The 15,095-nt window shown below is 39.0% G+C and overlaps 2 protein-coding genes across 2 annotated transcripts; both read left to right on the top strand.

Annotated features, from left to right (window-relative positions):
• Window positions 1-1,340: 1,340 nt before the first annotated feature.
• On the top strand, window positions 1,341-9,823 carry ssx2ipa (synovial sarcoma, X breakpoint 2 interacting protein a). The gene is made up of 14 exons (XM_041804074.1): window positions 1,341-1,577; window positions 2,552-2,700; window positions 2,883-3,052; window positions 3,194-3,400; window positions 4,242-4,352; window positions 4,464-4,599; window positions 5,732-5,807; window positions 5,901-6,081; window positions 6,239-6,386; window positions 6,621-6,757; window positions 6,849-7,022; window positions 7,126-7,243; window positions 7,613-7,766; window positions 9,260-9,823. The coding sequence occupies exons 2-14, from the start codon at window positions 2,658-2,660 to the stop codon at window positions 9,402-9,404; spliced, it is 1,800 nt and encodes a 599-aa protein (XP_041660008.1). The 5' UTR covers window positions 1,341-1,577; window positions 2,552-2,657; the 3' UTR covers window positions 9,405-9,823.
• An 84-nt stretch (window positions 9,824-9,907) lies between these two features.
• LOC121520564 (guanine nucleotide-binding protein G(I)/G(S)/G(O) subunit gamma-5-like) lies at window positions 9,908-14,183 on the top strand. Its single transcript, XM_041804076.1, has 3 exons — window positions 9,908-10,065; window positions 12,064-12,207; window positions 13,905-14,183. Exons 1-2 carry the CDS (start codon window positions 9,985-9,987, stop codon window positions 12,187-12,189), a joined length of 207 nt encoding a protein of 68 aa, XP_041660010.1. The 5' UTR covers window positions 9,908-9,984; the 3' UTR covers window positions 12,190-12,207; window positions 13,905-14,183.
• Window positions 14,184-15,095: the final 912 nt, after the last annotated feature.

Here is a 15,095-nt window from a genome sequence, read left to right as displayed (position 1 = left end):
GCAATCTGTGGGCAGGTGTAAAGTCCTGTTTGAAAAGAACATCAGTATCTCAGCAGATGGGAGCATGAAGTGCCCTAAATCTATCTTTTGACAGAAAGCTGACAGCGTTGACTTTGGACTTGATGATGCGAAGTGGACCAACAGCAGCAGATGACATGGCACCCCAAACCATCACAGACTGGGGAAATTAAACCACTGGACTTCAAGCATCTTCTTTGCCTCTCTGACCTTCCTTAGACTCTGGGACCTTGATTTCCAAATGAAATCCAAATTTTACTTCCATCTGAAAACAAAATTTTGGAGCACCAGTCATTGGTCTAGTCTTTTTTTCATAACTGTCTGTGGTTTGGGATTAGCTCAACACCAGGAACACAACACTTGTCACCCATTTCCTGGACCTGTCTGTGTGTGGTGGCTTTTGATACACTGACTCCAGCCACTCTTTGTGAAGTCCCCCTAAGTTCTTGAGTCTGCTTTGTTTGACAGTCCTCTGATGGCTGAGCTCATCCCTGTTGCTTGTGCACCTTTTCCTACCACACTTTCCCTTCCAGTTAACTTTCCATAAATATGCTTTGATACAGCCTCTAAAAAGCGCCTGCCCAATCAGCAGTGATGTCCTGAAGCTTACCCTCCTTGTGAAGGGTGACAATGATTGTCTTCTGGAAAGCTATCAAGTCAGCAGTCCTCTCCATGATTGTGGTTGTGTGTACTGAAGCAGAGTGAGAATACGGGTTCTGGAAACCTTCGCATATTGGACTTTAACACAATGTTCTATTATCCTGAGATCGTGGACTTTTGGTTTTCATGTGCTGTAAGCTGTAATCATAAAGAAAACAAAAATGTTATGAAATGTTTTACTTTGTGTGAGATGAGTCTAGAATATATGAATGCTACACTTTCTGAATAAAATCAAGATGAAATGAACTTCTATTTTATATTCTAATTTTTTAGATGCACATGTACATTTATATGATTGGAAAATTGACAATAAACATTTATTTTCACAAGTCCCAACAGTCTTTATGAGTGTAAACGGGACTTGTAATTCATCATACCGTGCTGCGTTGAAAGCAAGTTAGAAATATGGGGCTAACAATGCAATTAAATATGAGCTGGATTTTGCATTTAAACAGGAAATACACTATAGTGCAGTGACCCTTACCTCCTGCTGCCATAGGAGTCCATTGCAGTGCTTTCTGACACCTGACAGGATTTGCATAATCGTCCGCAGGGCATGTCTTCATCCAATGTGAGACTCACATACTGGTTACCTAACAACGCTGCCTCCAATAAGAAAGACGTTTGGTCCGAGGCCGCAGGAGGAAAAGGCTTCAAAAAAACACAATCAGCTGCAGCAGCTTGAGCCAACCTACCTGCTGACTGTCGAGGCATCCCTGCCTGACTGCGTGCACATCAGAGCTGAGGGAGGATTTCTGCCAGTTTCTGCTGCCGAGGGTGACGACTGAACTCGGGAGAGGAGCTGCTTTGGCTTAAATTAGAAGGAATTTTGTTGTTTTCGTGAACATCGCCGAACTTGGAAACTATCGGATTGAGTTGACCCATTTCACACCGCTCCTGTGAGTATGATATCATACAGCTAGCATACAGGTTAGCAAACAGTGCTAAAAACGTTAAAGTTAGCGTCAGTAACGTCGAAAATGTAATGATTTTTAATTCCAGTTCAGAGTTTCTGCTAACATAAAGTTAACTTAGAAACCTTTTGTGTTAGTTTAAGCGTCGTATGTGAAGTTTACAAACCTACTTATCTTTAGAGATGAATTTCTTAACCTTGTATTAAATACCCATCATCAACGGTTTAGCAAACTAGCTCATATTAGTGGAACGTCGTAAGCTTTGTATTGTAACGTAACTACGTCACGGTAAATTTCACACTCCGTTTAAATCTGTGAAAACATTTTGCTCGGAATAAATGAAGATAACTTGCTTTATGCGTAAAAAGTTAGGGCGCAGTTAAACACACGCGCATTTGGCTGTATGTCAGCCTCAGTAAATATGCAACCTTAGATGAAACTTGTGCATGTTTTCTGTTTTGCCGATAAGAGCATATGGAGAGTTTACTGGTATCTTCGTTATCTCTCTCCAATATAGTGCTCTCAACCTGTGACGTTTCATTACATAACATTATTTTAAGGTCTGCTCATCAGCACTATGTTCTTGACGAGCCCCTAAATACAAGTTTGGACTTTACTACATTGTGAAGCTATGGGAAGGGCATATAAAGATATCTGGTTCAACTTGTTTTTGCCATAGTGAAGTGCATGCTAGATAATAATACTGTCTTGGGGGTACAAAGTTAAAATACACACATGAACGCTTACATGACTGTTTTCTGGGTATTTTTTGGCTTGGGGGTGAGATCATCTTACTTTCCTGCGATTTAGCTGCCAATGGCCAATAGGAAAGCCCTCTTAAACCCAGATCCAAGCCCACTGGCACACATTTTTCAGTTAATCCGGTGTGGGTGAAGCAGCAACAGCAGACCCAGATTATCTCTTGCTGGTTTAGCTCATAGCTTGATGCTCTATCGCAGGGATCTGGACCAGTGTGAGCCTTGGATCCACTGCCTGACAGCTAATCCAGCCCCCTGTGTTGATAGCTCATGACCTCTCATCCTTCTACCCTGATGTGTCGGTGATATGGGAGAGTGGTGGACAACTGTGCCATCAGGGACATCTCTGGGTAAATTTCTAATTTTAAAGATTCATCAGCCATTTTTTTTTTCTGGGATCTGCTAGAGGTGACCCATATTTTTGTTCTCATTTCAGAGTAGCAACCTATTTCTTGCTGTTCCATGTGAGAAAGTAGGCAAAATCAACCTAGAATTCTTGCAGTAATTTTCTTCTCTCTGTTCTTTGTTTTAGGAAACTATGAAATCTCAAGCATATCGCATGTGACAATGTCCCCCTTGAGGCAGAACAACCTTGTGTCAATGTACTCCTCTTTGCCTCCTCTGTTGAGAAGCTCCTACAATGTGTTAAGTGCCTTTTGTACAGAGGATAACATTCCTCACTGCATTTCATACATCAATCAGGTATGAAAATATATTGGTTAAGATATTGTTTTTAAAAGAATAAAATTAAAAAGTGTCACTCGTGATGTGGACATATATTCCTCTTTGAATTGCTAATAGCCATTCACTGACATGCAATCATGCACCCACTGTCTTTCACAGGAGCTGGCCTCACTGGGCCTCTCCACATGTATCGAGGCCAGTTCATCGGGGGAGGCCACACTGGACTCAGTACCCGCCCTGAATGCCATGTATGAGCTGCTCCAGATTCACAGACGCAACATGTGCACTTTAGAGGAGCTTGAGAAGGAACAGCTGAGGAAATCTAACTCCTTGGAGCACTTGCAGATGAATAACTCCAGACTCAAGGCAAATATGAAATAATATGCACACACTACGATGTGTTTTCATCTGAAAAGTGCAGCAAAGTTTGTTGACCACTAGAGGGCAGAAAGGAAAACATACTATAGTTTAAACAGTGAATTTCTTTCACAGGAACTGAATATGGCTACTGTACTACAGAACCCATGACAAGACCAAACCATAGCAGAACTACTTTCAAAGTTAAACTCATTTTTATCATTTTAAAAAGTCCCTTTATCTCAACAGTGTCTGTGCTTGCAAGGTTAAGCATTCCTCCTCTGTCTAATCATGTAAGTGCAGAAATGAAAAGTTATTTTAATTTGTGTTAAAGGTGATCTGCCTGACTCATATCTTATAATACTGGTGTGTTAACAATGCAAACTCAAATTGTAGCAGGTGGATTTGTTTCATTTCTTGTCATTTATAAATATGACAAGACAATGTCATCTGACAAGTCTAGATAAGAATATTTTCCAAGATACTACAAGAAAGAGATTAGGCCTAAACTGGTTTTAATTACTTAAAATAAAAAACTGTCTTTGCAGCAGGAAAAATGTACTGCCTAGTTATCTTTTTCTTGCTTTATAATGAAACATGAAGTTTGTAGGTGAACGTACCTTACATCATGCTTATTTTTATATATATACATATTTATTTTACCAAAAATTGAAACTCTTTTTTTGTGCTAAGATTTGCATTTTGCCATTTAAAATCTGACTTTTTAGAATTTCCTGTTAGCCAAAAACAGTTTGAAGAATTGGCTAAAGAATCAATTTAGCTCTAACCCTTAACATGTAGGTTGTGCAAAAAGTTACCATTTTACTGTTTTAATCACATTTTTTTCTAGGATCAACTGGAATTGTCCATTAGGGAGAAATCAGGTCTTCATGAGACTGAGAGGCAGCTACAACTCAAAATTAAGACTCTTCAGAGCTGTTTGAAAACAGAAAAAGAAGAGGTAAGGCTTTTTTGTCTTTAAATGCACAAAACAACGCTGTAGTTTTTTATTTGTAGCCTCATACAGTATGCATTGGCCCTCCTAAGCCATAATTTACCTCCTCTACCTCAGGTGCAGAAACTCCAGAGTATCATTGCCAGCCGTGCCTCTCAGTACAGTCATGATGCCAAGAGAAAAGAGAGAGAAGCTGCAAAGCTCAAGGAACGCCTCAGCCAGCTCCTGGTCGACAGAAAGGAGAAAAAACTAGGTACACATGCTTGTCTGCTGATCTCTTGTCACTCTGCATGTTTAAATAATGTACATAGTAAAGTCAAGTTCTGGTTATAGCTCGATAAGGGAAATTTACTGGACTGCTGTCCTTCTCCCTGTCTACATACATACATAGCAGAAGAATGAAAGTCGAACATTGAAAATTTGGAAAGACTTCACAGATCCCTACATTTTACACGTGCTTGGCTTTTGGCACAAATGCAGTGCACACTGTCCCTTGAGCTCACTGTGATATCTGAAGGCGGGCAAAAACACAACCTTTGCTATGCTTAGCACTTATTCTTATCAACTTCCCGGTCAAAGTGTGGCATGGAAACTCTGGAGGCTTCACAAAATGCTTAGTCATGTTTGAGCCCGATTGAGGTGTGTGCACAACAAAGTTGATTTCCAACTGAATTGCTGAGGTGGTTGGTTTTGTTCAATCTTAGTTTGACTAACATGGTTAAATGCATTATAAAAGTCCAGTTATAGTAGGAATAACAAAATAATTAAACTTTTTCAAACTGCATGTAAAAGTACGATTGGCCTTATGGTGCAAAAAGTCAAATAAAAATATAAGTGGGAAAAATGGTACCAATTTGAATAATGAATTTGATGGTGTAAAGACTGCTGTGGCAGTTTGTCTCAACTGAGGTAGTCTTTGGAGATATACAGTCATGTGCATAAGTTTCAGGCGTGTAAGGTGGAAAGTATTCATCACGGGTTCAATGTACCACAACTAGGGACTAGAGAGAGGGGGAGGGCGGCCAAAGTCAAGATTGTTACATGTCATTGTCTACACGTCTGTTGCTTTGCAGCCAAGGTCAAGTTCAACAGCATTTCTTTTGGTCTGGGCCTTTTTACCTCTGATAATATGCCCAGGGACCACAGGCATTTTGTTGGCCCCTGGAACATCCATAGAGCACGACCGGGGTTGTGTCAATCCTCCTTCACACCCCATAGTGCCTTCAGGCAGCTCACTTGCAACATTTGCACCCTAAAGCAGCCTCAGTTTATGGCCCAAACATGCCTTGAAGTACTGTACAGTACTGTATATGCATTTGTCATTACACTTGAAATTTTAGAGCAACTTAACTGAACGCTGCCTTTTTTTTATGTTCCCTTATTAGCTATCGATGTACTCAATAGCTTGGGGCGATCAGATGGAAAGAGGAGCCACTGGAAGAACGCAAAAGCCACAACCAGGTATCTTCATAGCAGTTAATGCCTTGTTGAAAATATTTTGTAGCATAACCAACTATCAGGCTGATCGCTGTATCTGTGAATGTTTCTCTAAAGCCATGAGGGTGACATGTACAAGTCTTTGCTGAGCGACTATGAGGCCACTCAGAAGTCCTTGATGATGGAGAACGCTGAGCTGAAGAAAGTCCTCCAGCAGATGAAGAAGGAGATGATACTCATCCTGAGTCCATGTCAGTCTTCTATCAGAGGAGCTTCTGCTGAGGACAGTCAGGAGCAGGTATTTGCTTACAGAGTTTATATAGACGAGACTATTGAGTGACATCAACGGTGCTTCTTCTCTACAGATAGAAGCTATTTACCTATACTTTTCATTTAGAAACTATGATGGATATATGTTTTACAATTGTTCATTTTTTTTCTGCTGTGTTATTCAGTTGGATTCAGATATGGAGGAGAAACCTGGGGACTCTAGCAGGGAAACCCTGGACCAGTCATGTGAGCATGCAAGGGAACAGCTCACCAACAGCATCCGGCAGCAGTGGAGAAAACTGAGGAACCATGTGGAGAAGTTAGACAGCCAAGGTACAAGCAGCACTGTCACTTCCTCTGAGATGCAGAAGTTTTTTGTCATTTTTTAATTAAATGCCTTAATCTGTATCCAGCTTTCCTTTGAGACTTTCCTTTTGATTTAATGAGAGCTTATAAGAAAACTGGATTCAGTCAAGAAGCAGTGCTGTTTTCTAGAGCTTCTACAGTCATTTAGTATGCTTGGCAATAAATAAAGATGATCAGCTTGTGATGTTTTTATGTTGTAAGCCTCACAGGTGCAGAATCAGCTGGAGTCCAATAAAGAGGTGATATCAAGAGAGACCCATGAGGATGAGATGGAGAGGATGAGGCGTGAAGTGCAGCAGTGCAAAGAGTTCATTCATGCTCAGCAGCAGCTCCTCCAGGTGAGTGTGAGCACCTTTTCATAAATTTTAGAGTAATATCCAGAAATTTATTCAATTGCAGTCTAACGTGATTTTTTTTCTGCCAATGCAGCAACAACTCAACACATCATTTGATGATGAGACGGCAGCCCTTCTCAATGACTGCTACACGCTTGAGGAGAAAGAGCGACTCAAAGAGGAATGGAGGCTGTTTGAAGAGCAGAAGAGGAACTTTGAGAGGGAGAGGAAGACCTTCACAGAGGCTGCTATCCGCCTGGGCCGAGAGGTACTCAAGTCTTCTGATGCAATATCATGGGTTTAGTCCAGATTTTGCGGATGTTGTAAATGTTTAAAATCCCTTTTTTAAATTTTTTTTTTCTAATGCAAAGAAAAAAGCCTTTCAGGAAGACCGTGCTGCTTGGCTCAAGAATCAGTTTTTGAACATGACTCCGTTCTCAGATCGAAGGAGATGTTCCTCATCTGATGGTCAAAGTGCCTTATCGATCAGTAAGTCTGTTTTATGTTAAAAATTCTTTTAATTGTACATTTCTGCTCACAAAGTAACCTTTTTAGTTCTAATGAGTGTTAAGTAGTTGTTACATTTTTAGCAGGTTTTAGATAATGCCATCATAATTTAAAAAACATTTTCCAATACGTCAAGTATATTAGTGTGCCACAAGAGTATGCTACCATCAGAAAGATAATGGTGCCTACATCCTGATTGAAGGCATGTTTCATCAGTGATTCATAGATAACAAACTCTGCTTTATGATGAAAAGAAATTAAGGATAAGGATTCATAGCACTAGCTCTATATACTAAATAAATACAAGTAGGAAGTGTCTTTGTCTTATATTTGAATATCTTGTGATCATAGGAAGTGAACCAGAGATGAGAATGTCAACAGCAAAAGCTCAGATGGCCAAATCCTCAACCTATGCTACCTTCTCCACTCCTAAAGTAACGCAAAATGCTACCGTGCCATCCACAACTGAGCTGTACCGCACACTCCGCCTGATACCAGAAAGCAGGTAACAATAATGCATTTAGCTTATGCTCTGTGCAGAGTTTGAATCCATGTTTTCTACTTTCCTTAGTGACTAGAATCCTCTTCAAATTGTCCATTTTTTTCAAGGGTATTTCAGGATGTTGATGCTTAAATCTTAACTGCCTTTATGTATGGTAAATCTGTTAGATTTTGTAACAAGTAAAGAATAGACTGTGCTGATGCAGAGATGAGGGTGAAATTATTAGCCCCCCATGAAAATTTCAGTCTTTTAAAAAGTTTTCCCCAAGTGTTTTTAAACAAAGCAAGGCATTTCTTAACACAGTGTTTCCAAACATCCTAATTTATTTCAGATGCCTACATTATTTCACTTTGCACACAGAACAAAAACTACCAGGGTCAAAATTGTTCACCCCCTGATGCTACTAGTCAGTTGTTTCCTTTTTGCTGAATAACAGCCTGCAGTTTTAAACAAGTCCAAGACATGTCTCCTGAGGAATCCCAGCCCATTCTTTTTTGGCCTATCTCTCAAGCTCCTCCAGATTTAATGGTATTCTGGCCTTCCTTGGCCTTCAGTTCACACCACAGATTTTTAATGGGATTGAAGTCAGGACTTTGTGCAGACCAGTCATTAATGCTGTCTTTGCTCTTATGGAGGTAGCTCTTCAACAAGACGGGCCCATGTTTTGGATTGTTGTAGTGTTGGAAGAACCGGTTTTGCTGCTGACTGAAGTTTTCTTTCAAAATCTTTATGTCCTTCTTTCTTCATGATTGCTCCTGCCTTTATGAGATTCCCAGCTCCAGCCACACTACAGCATCCCCACAGAAGAATAGTCCCGCTGCGGTGTTTCACTGTGGGGATGGTGTTCTTTGGGTTATAAACACGCATCTCCATTTTTCTCCAAACATAAGCAACACTTATGTAGCCAAGGTGCTCCAGTTTGTCTCATCTGACCAAAGGACATGCTTCAAGTATGCATAATCTTTATCCAGGTTGTCCTTAGCATACTTCAGTCTGGCTTAAGGGTATCTCTTCTCCAGAAGTGAAAAAGTCCAGAAGAGTCCATTTCTCTGCAGGTTTCTAATGATTGTCTTATTTGAGACTACAATTACCCACTTGGCTGAAGTTTTTATATTGTGTCTAAATTGGAGGGTAACTCCCTGTTTTAACATGATTTTACAAGCTTTGAGCTTTACAAAGTTTAATTAAATCATTGCACAACAATGGTTTGTGCTATGGCTTAACAAAATGGTCAGCAATATAAGGGGGCTAAAGGAGATCCTGGTAGTTTTTGTTTTTTGTGAAACTATTTTGTTTCTGTGTCCAAAATAAAATTATGTAAGCATCTAAAATAATGTTAGGATGTTAGAAAATGCTGCATTGAAAATACCTTGCCCTATTTGACAGCGATAGGGAAAACTTAAATTTTCATAGGGAGTGTAATAATTTTGTCTTCTGTAGTTTTTGTTGTAACACGATGCCTTCTATTTCTTCTCTTCTCTTTTTTAAAATTTCAGTACTTCCAGACACTCAAATCGAGGAAGCTGGCAAGACTCCAGCACCACTGATGATGGAGAAACTTGGTGCAAGACTAAAAACAGAGTTCGGTGTGGAGACTTGAGTATCTTCTCTTTGGGTGAAGATGAAAACAGCCTCTCTTGAACCTCCAGTGCCTTGTGTGATTTTTTTTTTTTTTCTTTTGGTAATTTTTGCAATGGACCTCATTATCATTGATGGCTGAACTCAAACACAACTGATGAACTCTTTACATGTTTTGCATCATTGCTTTTATTTTGTTTTGATAAGGATGTGCACAGATCACTCACCAAAGCTGAACAAACAAATAAGCACTTTAATGACCCTGCCAATCTGTACTTTATGGAAAAATCAACTCTGACAAATCAGACTTTAAGCTGTTTCATGGAGGGGATGTACCAAGTAATGAAAGTGTAGTTTAAGATACATTTGTTTACATATGCTACATTGATAAATTAAGAGTATAATTTGAATGAAAGTATGTACTGATGTTAGAATCGTGATGTCAATGCTAACATGACTTAATAAAGACATTTTTAACTTAATGAATGTATTCACTCTTAGTTTGGCGCCCCCTGGTGTACTAAAATGGGAGTCTTAAACGTGAACAACCGGAATCCGGATGTGATCATCTGTGCTTTGTCTCAGCATCCAGCCCTCAATCCCACCCACAGCCCAGCGATTATTTTTCAGAAATCTCATCAAGATGTCTGGACCCTCTAATCTTGTTGCCATGAAAAAAGTCGTACAGCAGCTCCGATTTGAGGCGAGCATAAACAGAGTGAAGGTAATTGTATTTTTATTGTCTTCTTTCTCTTTACAACCAGAAAGGAAAGCTCAACCGTTACCTCGAACCGCTAACAATGCTAGCTTGTGCCAGAAACTAGCCGGATTAGCATTAGCCGCTGGTCAACAGGCAGGCAGGGCAGGGCGTTGTTTGTACCGAGGGGAAGTGTTTAAAACAGTCTGAAATCAATCATATGGACACAATTCACGTCGAGCAAAGACTTTAAAATGTCTGGCTAGTTGGAGTAAGCACATCGGTAATTGGTGGATTGAGACGAGAAGATGAAACCTTATTGAAAGTGGAAGTAAGAAGTAAAGTTACCGATATAAAAAGGACGTCAATAAGCCTACGCTGTTTAGCAACACAAAGCTCACGTGCTTCATTGAAGAAAAAAAGTCAAATACCAAAAATATTTTTGACTTTGTAATTCCAAAATAAACTGCCAAACTTGTACAGCTAAGACATTTCTAACAAAGTGCTTGCACTTACATAGTGTCTGATTTTTTAAAACTGTATTTATGGAGAGGGCCCTTATTAATGCATGGTTTTAGATGTTCAGAAACTACAAAGGGCTGCATTATTACAGTGTATATGCAAAGCAACAAGCTACATTGAGTTTAATGGTGTTTTTTCTATTTATTTTTTTTATTTATTTTTTTTTTTTGTTAATACAGAGTAGGGCTGAACTGTATTAGACTTTTGCCGATATTTAAAGATGTATTTTAGCCGATATCAATACCGAAATTTAATTGGGGGTGAACTGATTGACACAATCCAGTCCTTAATACACACTAAAGTGTAAGAAATGATAAATTAAGCAGACGTTGTTGGTCCAGACTAGAACTCAACAGTCAATATTTACAGCTGATATTGGCAGATTTTTACAGCCAAAATATTGATTTTCACCCCGCCTCAATCTGTGGATCCCCACAGATTGAGGCGGGGTGATTTATCAAAATTTAGACTAAATCGCAATATGACCTGCTGCAGTTTTCAAATTGGAGAAGGTGCAATATTTCTTTAGCCTGAATGTGTATGAAAATGCAAGTTTAAAACTTTTCTGCAGCAGAGATGTTATGCCCGGTAAAGTCATTCAGGTGTCTTTGTCAGGTGGATAGTTTATTTAAAAATCCTACATTCCTCATTATTCTCTGTTTCTTGATCAAAATGAGTGACCATAAAATGTTGACTCCCTTCAGTACACCTCATCTTAAATTTGCAATGTGAGTCAAAATAATCACAATGAGATTTTGTTTAAAACTTGTTCAGCTCTAGCTCAATCTATCTAATATTGTCTTGGTTAAATTATATAACTAGAAAAGCACTCAGAGAGTGCGGACCTCTGCCATTAGCCCTGTCCAGAACTTTTGAGTTATGTTGCTAACGAATAAACTCACCCAATTGTATAACCTCCTTGGGGGAGGTAACTAGAAAAGCACTTGGAGAGTGCAGACCTCCACCATTAGCCCTATCTCCCAATAGTAAAGAATCCTTTAAGAAGATTCCTGGATCCAGACAGTGATCCGGATCACTCCCAAAATCTAATCAGTTCTTCCTTAGGCCATTCCTGACAGTTCCCGAAAATTTCATCAAAATCCGTCCATAACTTTTTGAGTGATGTTGCTAACAAACTAACTCACAAACAAACCCTGCTGATCACATAACCTCCTTGGCAGAGGTATTAATTTGTGGCTTGTGTTTGATGAAAACACATAAGATGAGGAACCTGAAAAATGCAAATTACATTGCTGTTGCAGTGTTTGGAATAACAATCACAATGATATTTTCCCAAATTGTTGAACACAAATACAGATGACCAGTTATTACAGAGTACCAATCATTAGCTTGTATTTATTCACTTGCATAAGTAATAGGTTTGTTTTCATACTCTTTTATAGTAGCTAAGTGGTTAAAAAAAACAGTGGTGCCACTTTTTGTAACACATCTCCATGTATCCTCATGCCATGTTTTAAACTTTGGTTCTTTTTTTGTTCCCAGGTCTCCCAGGCCGCGGCAGACCTTCAACAGTTTTGCATGCAGAATGCCTTGCAGGACCCTCTGCTCACCGGTGTATCCTCCAGCACCAACCCATTCAGACCGCAGAAAGTCTGCTCCTTCTTGTGAAAACCACTGTGTTCATTGGTGAGTCCACCAAACTACACAGATGCAACAGGTGTTTTTTTCTCTCAGTGACAATGTTGGTTTCCTACACAGTATACAGTGGCATCTGTTGGACAGGGTTTAAAAAAAAAAAAAAAAAAAAAAAACTGTCCGATTGGGATCAATTCTCAATTTGAATTAAATGAGTAATATAATGCAGTGATCTATCTTTAAGTATAGGCCTTACCATTCTCCTGTCAGATCTTCCTCTCACAACCAGTCTCGGGCTTATTTCAGTCATGCTACTTAAGACTTTACCTGAACTTGTCATTAAAAGCTGTCAGACTCTGATTCTAGGCTTGCAACTTATGCCCAATGATTTTTATAGTGGATATCTGGCATGTTATCAAACTTAACCCTCCATGTCTCCACTAGCAGCTACATTTCACAAGTGACTTGATGGAGGGCACTTAAGCCACACTGCCACAGGCTGGATTGGCACACGCACAATACAGGTGCTGTGTGCCAGGGAAGTGCTGCCGCAAACCATGAGTGTTTTGTAAAAGACCCATATATGTTGCTAGATACAATACAATATATTTTACTATCTGTATTCCTCCACTTCATAGCCCTCTCTCTGTGTTAATTAAGCTGACAGCAAGGGAAACGACAAAGTGCCCAGAAAAAAGGAGGAACTCTTGATTATTTAGAAAGAAATTAGCATGGCATGCAGAGCATGATGCACATTTCTTTTTTAATCACTGCTGTGGGTTCTAATAATTAATGATGAGCATACACATCCTGATGCAGCAAGAGGCGGATAAAGTAGGAACAGCCACAGTTTATAACAAATGATCACTGCAGCACCACACTGCATAAACTGTATCTAAAAGTAATCTGATAATCTATTTTAGGGAAGAAATTTTTATAACTAGCTACCTCTTGTAAACATTATATGCTCCATTGTAATTATATATAGTGGATGTGCTCAAGCTAAGTCACAGTGGTTTATGTATCTAAAGCAGTCAGCACCTTTTTATTCGTTTAACCGTAACAGATTTAACCCAGACTTGCAATAAGTAACTTATCTCTGCCTTAAATCAAACATGGCTGAACCTTGTAGCTCTACACCTCTGAAGGCACCACTTGAAAAAGAGGGTATCAGCTGGCATGTCAGTTTCAAAACCTAAAAAGACAATAGCAAGCTGGAAACAGGAAAGGCAATATACAAGATGTGCTTCATGGGGTAAAATATTGTGTGATCAGTACTAGTTTTGGGTCAACTTTAAATGCAAACCTTAATGTTTATAATAATAGCCTGGTAGGAAGGGTCTTTGTACTAATGCCAACTTGACTTCATGAGAATCTCTGTCTACTTGAAGCAAATCATGCTTTGTGAGATTTATCTACATGAAAAATGTTTAATCATGAATGAAGTTGTGACCTTGTTAGTTTGAATGCAATCGACCCAGGCAATCTGTGACAATAGTTGCTCCGTCTGTTGTCATGGTAGTTATTGTAATTTGCCAGCCGTTTGAATATTTGGACTGGACTCAATATCATACAGATACAGAGATACACTGCTTAGGATGGGTTAAAAAGTTCAGCAGACTGTTGCATGGATGTTTCAGAAATTAATTGTAAAATGTAACATCTGAACTTTGTGTATATAAGCGCTTTTCTTTTCAAATTAATTATATTTTGTCTTTTTTTCTCTCTCTCTTGTTCTCTCATTGCAGGCCTTCATTTTGATGCTACAGGGAAAAGATGACCTCAACACTGCTCCTCATGCCAAGCCATTATACTGCCACGGGATCTCTTGAGTGTAGAACACATTGTAAAACATGTCAGGAAGATGACCATCTATTTTCAGCCACGGTAGAAGAACGGAGACAGTTTTATTTTTCATGGCACAGTATGATTTTCGAGTGAATTATTGTGCCTTTTCTATTGTTGTATTTTAGTCATCACTATTCTGGACTTTTTTGTATTTAATGAATAAAAAGCATTCTTTACTATGTCTTTGTGAAACTGACGGTTTCAATCTTCCTTTCCTACAATTCAGTTCTATTTGAAATGGTTTCAATGAACACATTACTGCTTTTGACAGGTGTTTGCAAAGTACTTCCATGTATTCAAGGTAAAACCAAAGATGCAGTTCAAGTCAGAACAACCCAGGTTGACCCTAAATTTTGAATTTCCTTTTTTGTTTTTAAATGAAAACCCTTAGGAGAAAAGATGGATTAAAAAAGGTACATTGGGAACTGAAGCTTAATTTGATAATGATGTATTGAAAGACCTCTAGAGAAAAAAATGAGAGGAAGAATATATAAGAAACAATTTTTTTTTTCAATACCAGTATATTGTTTTTAATATTCTATTCAATTGGCGAGACAGATTCTCAGGCATGAATCCAAAAATGGAAGTAAAGTGTACCATTGTTTCTAGCAATTAGTGATCATGGAAACTAAAAAATTAAATCAGTATTGGTTGGCTGCAGCTTTATTATGCTGCTATGGTATCAAAAAAGGGGGGGGGGTGTAATTGATTTTTATTAGTAATTGAAGCAACCCTGCCCACAGCTTTGGCTGGGCCCCTGACAAATCCAGAGAAAGGGCCCTCCCAAGCTGTGATTTACTGATGTATTAATGTATGTATGATGGGCCTGGAGTATTGGTACTAGTGTCCTGGCTGACAGTTACTTCATTTTGGAGGCGAAAAGGATGTCACACAATTATTGGGTAACAATGTTTCATTTATTTTGAACACAAACCACTTTTTCACCCATTTAGCCAGTATTATCTGCCACTTTTTTATCAGTTCTGTGCAATTTTTGACCATTTACCCTCCCATTTTTTTTCTGCCTCTTTCAGCTCCTTTTGACCAATTTTGCCAATTTCTGCCCATTGCCTCTGTTGGCTAATTTTTGC

This window comes from Cheilinus undulatus, linkage group 13, assembly GCF_018320785.1.
Source record: "Cheilinus undulatus linkage group 13, ASM1832078v1, whole genome shotgun sequence".
NCBI classification, from domain to species: Eukaryota; Metazoa; Chordata; class Actinopteri; order Labriformes; family Labridae; genus Cheilinus; species Cheilinus undulatus.
The sequence above is the reverse complement of the archived record's forward strand: the minus strand, read 5'-3'. Positions and strand labels throughout refer to the sequence as shown.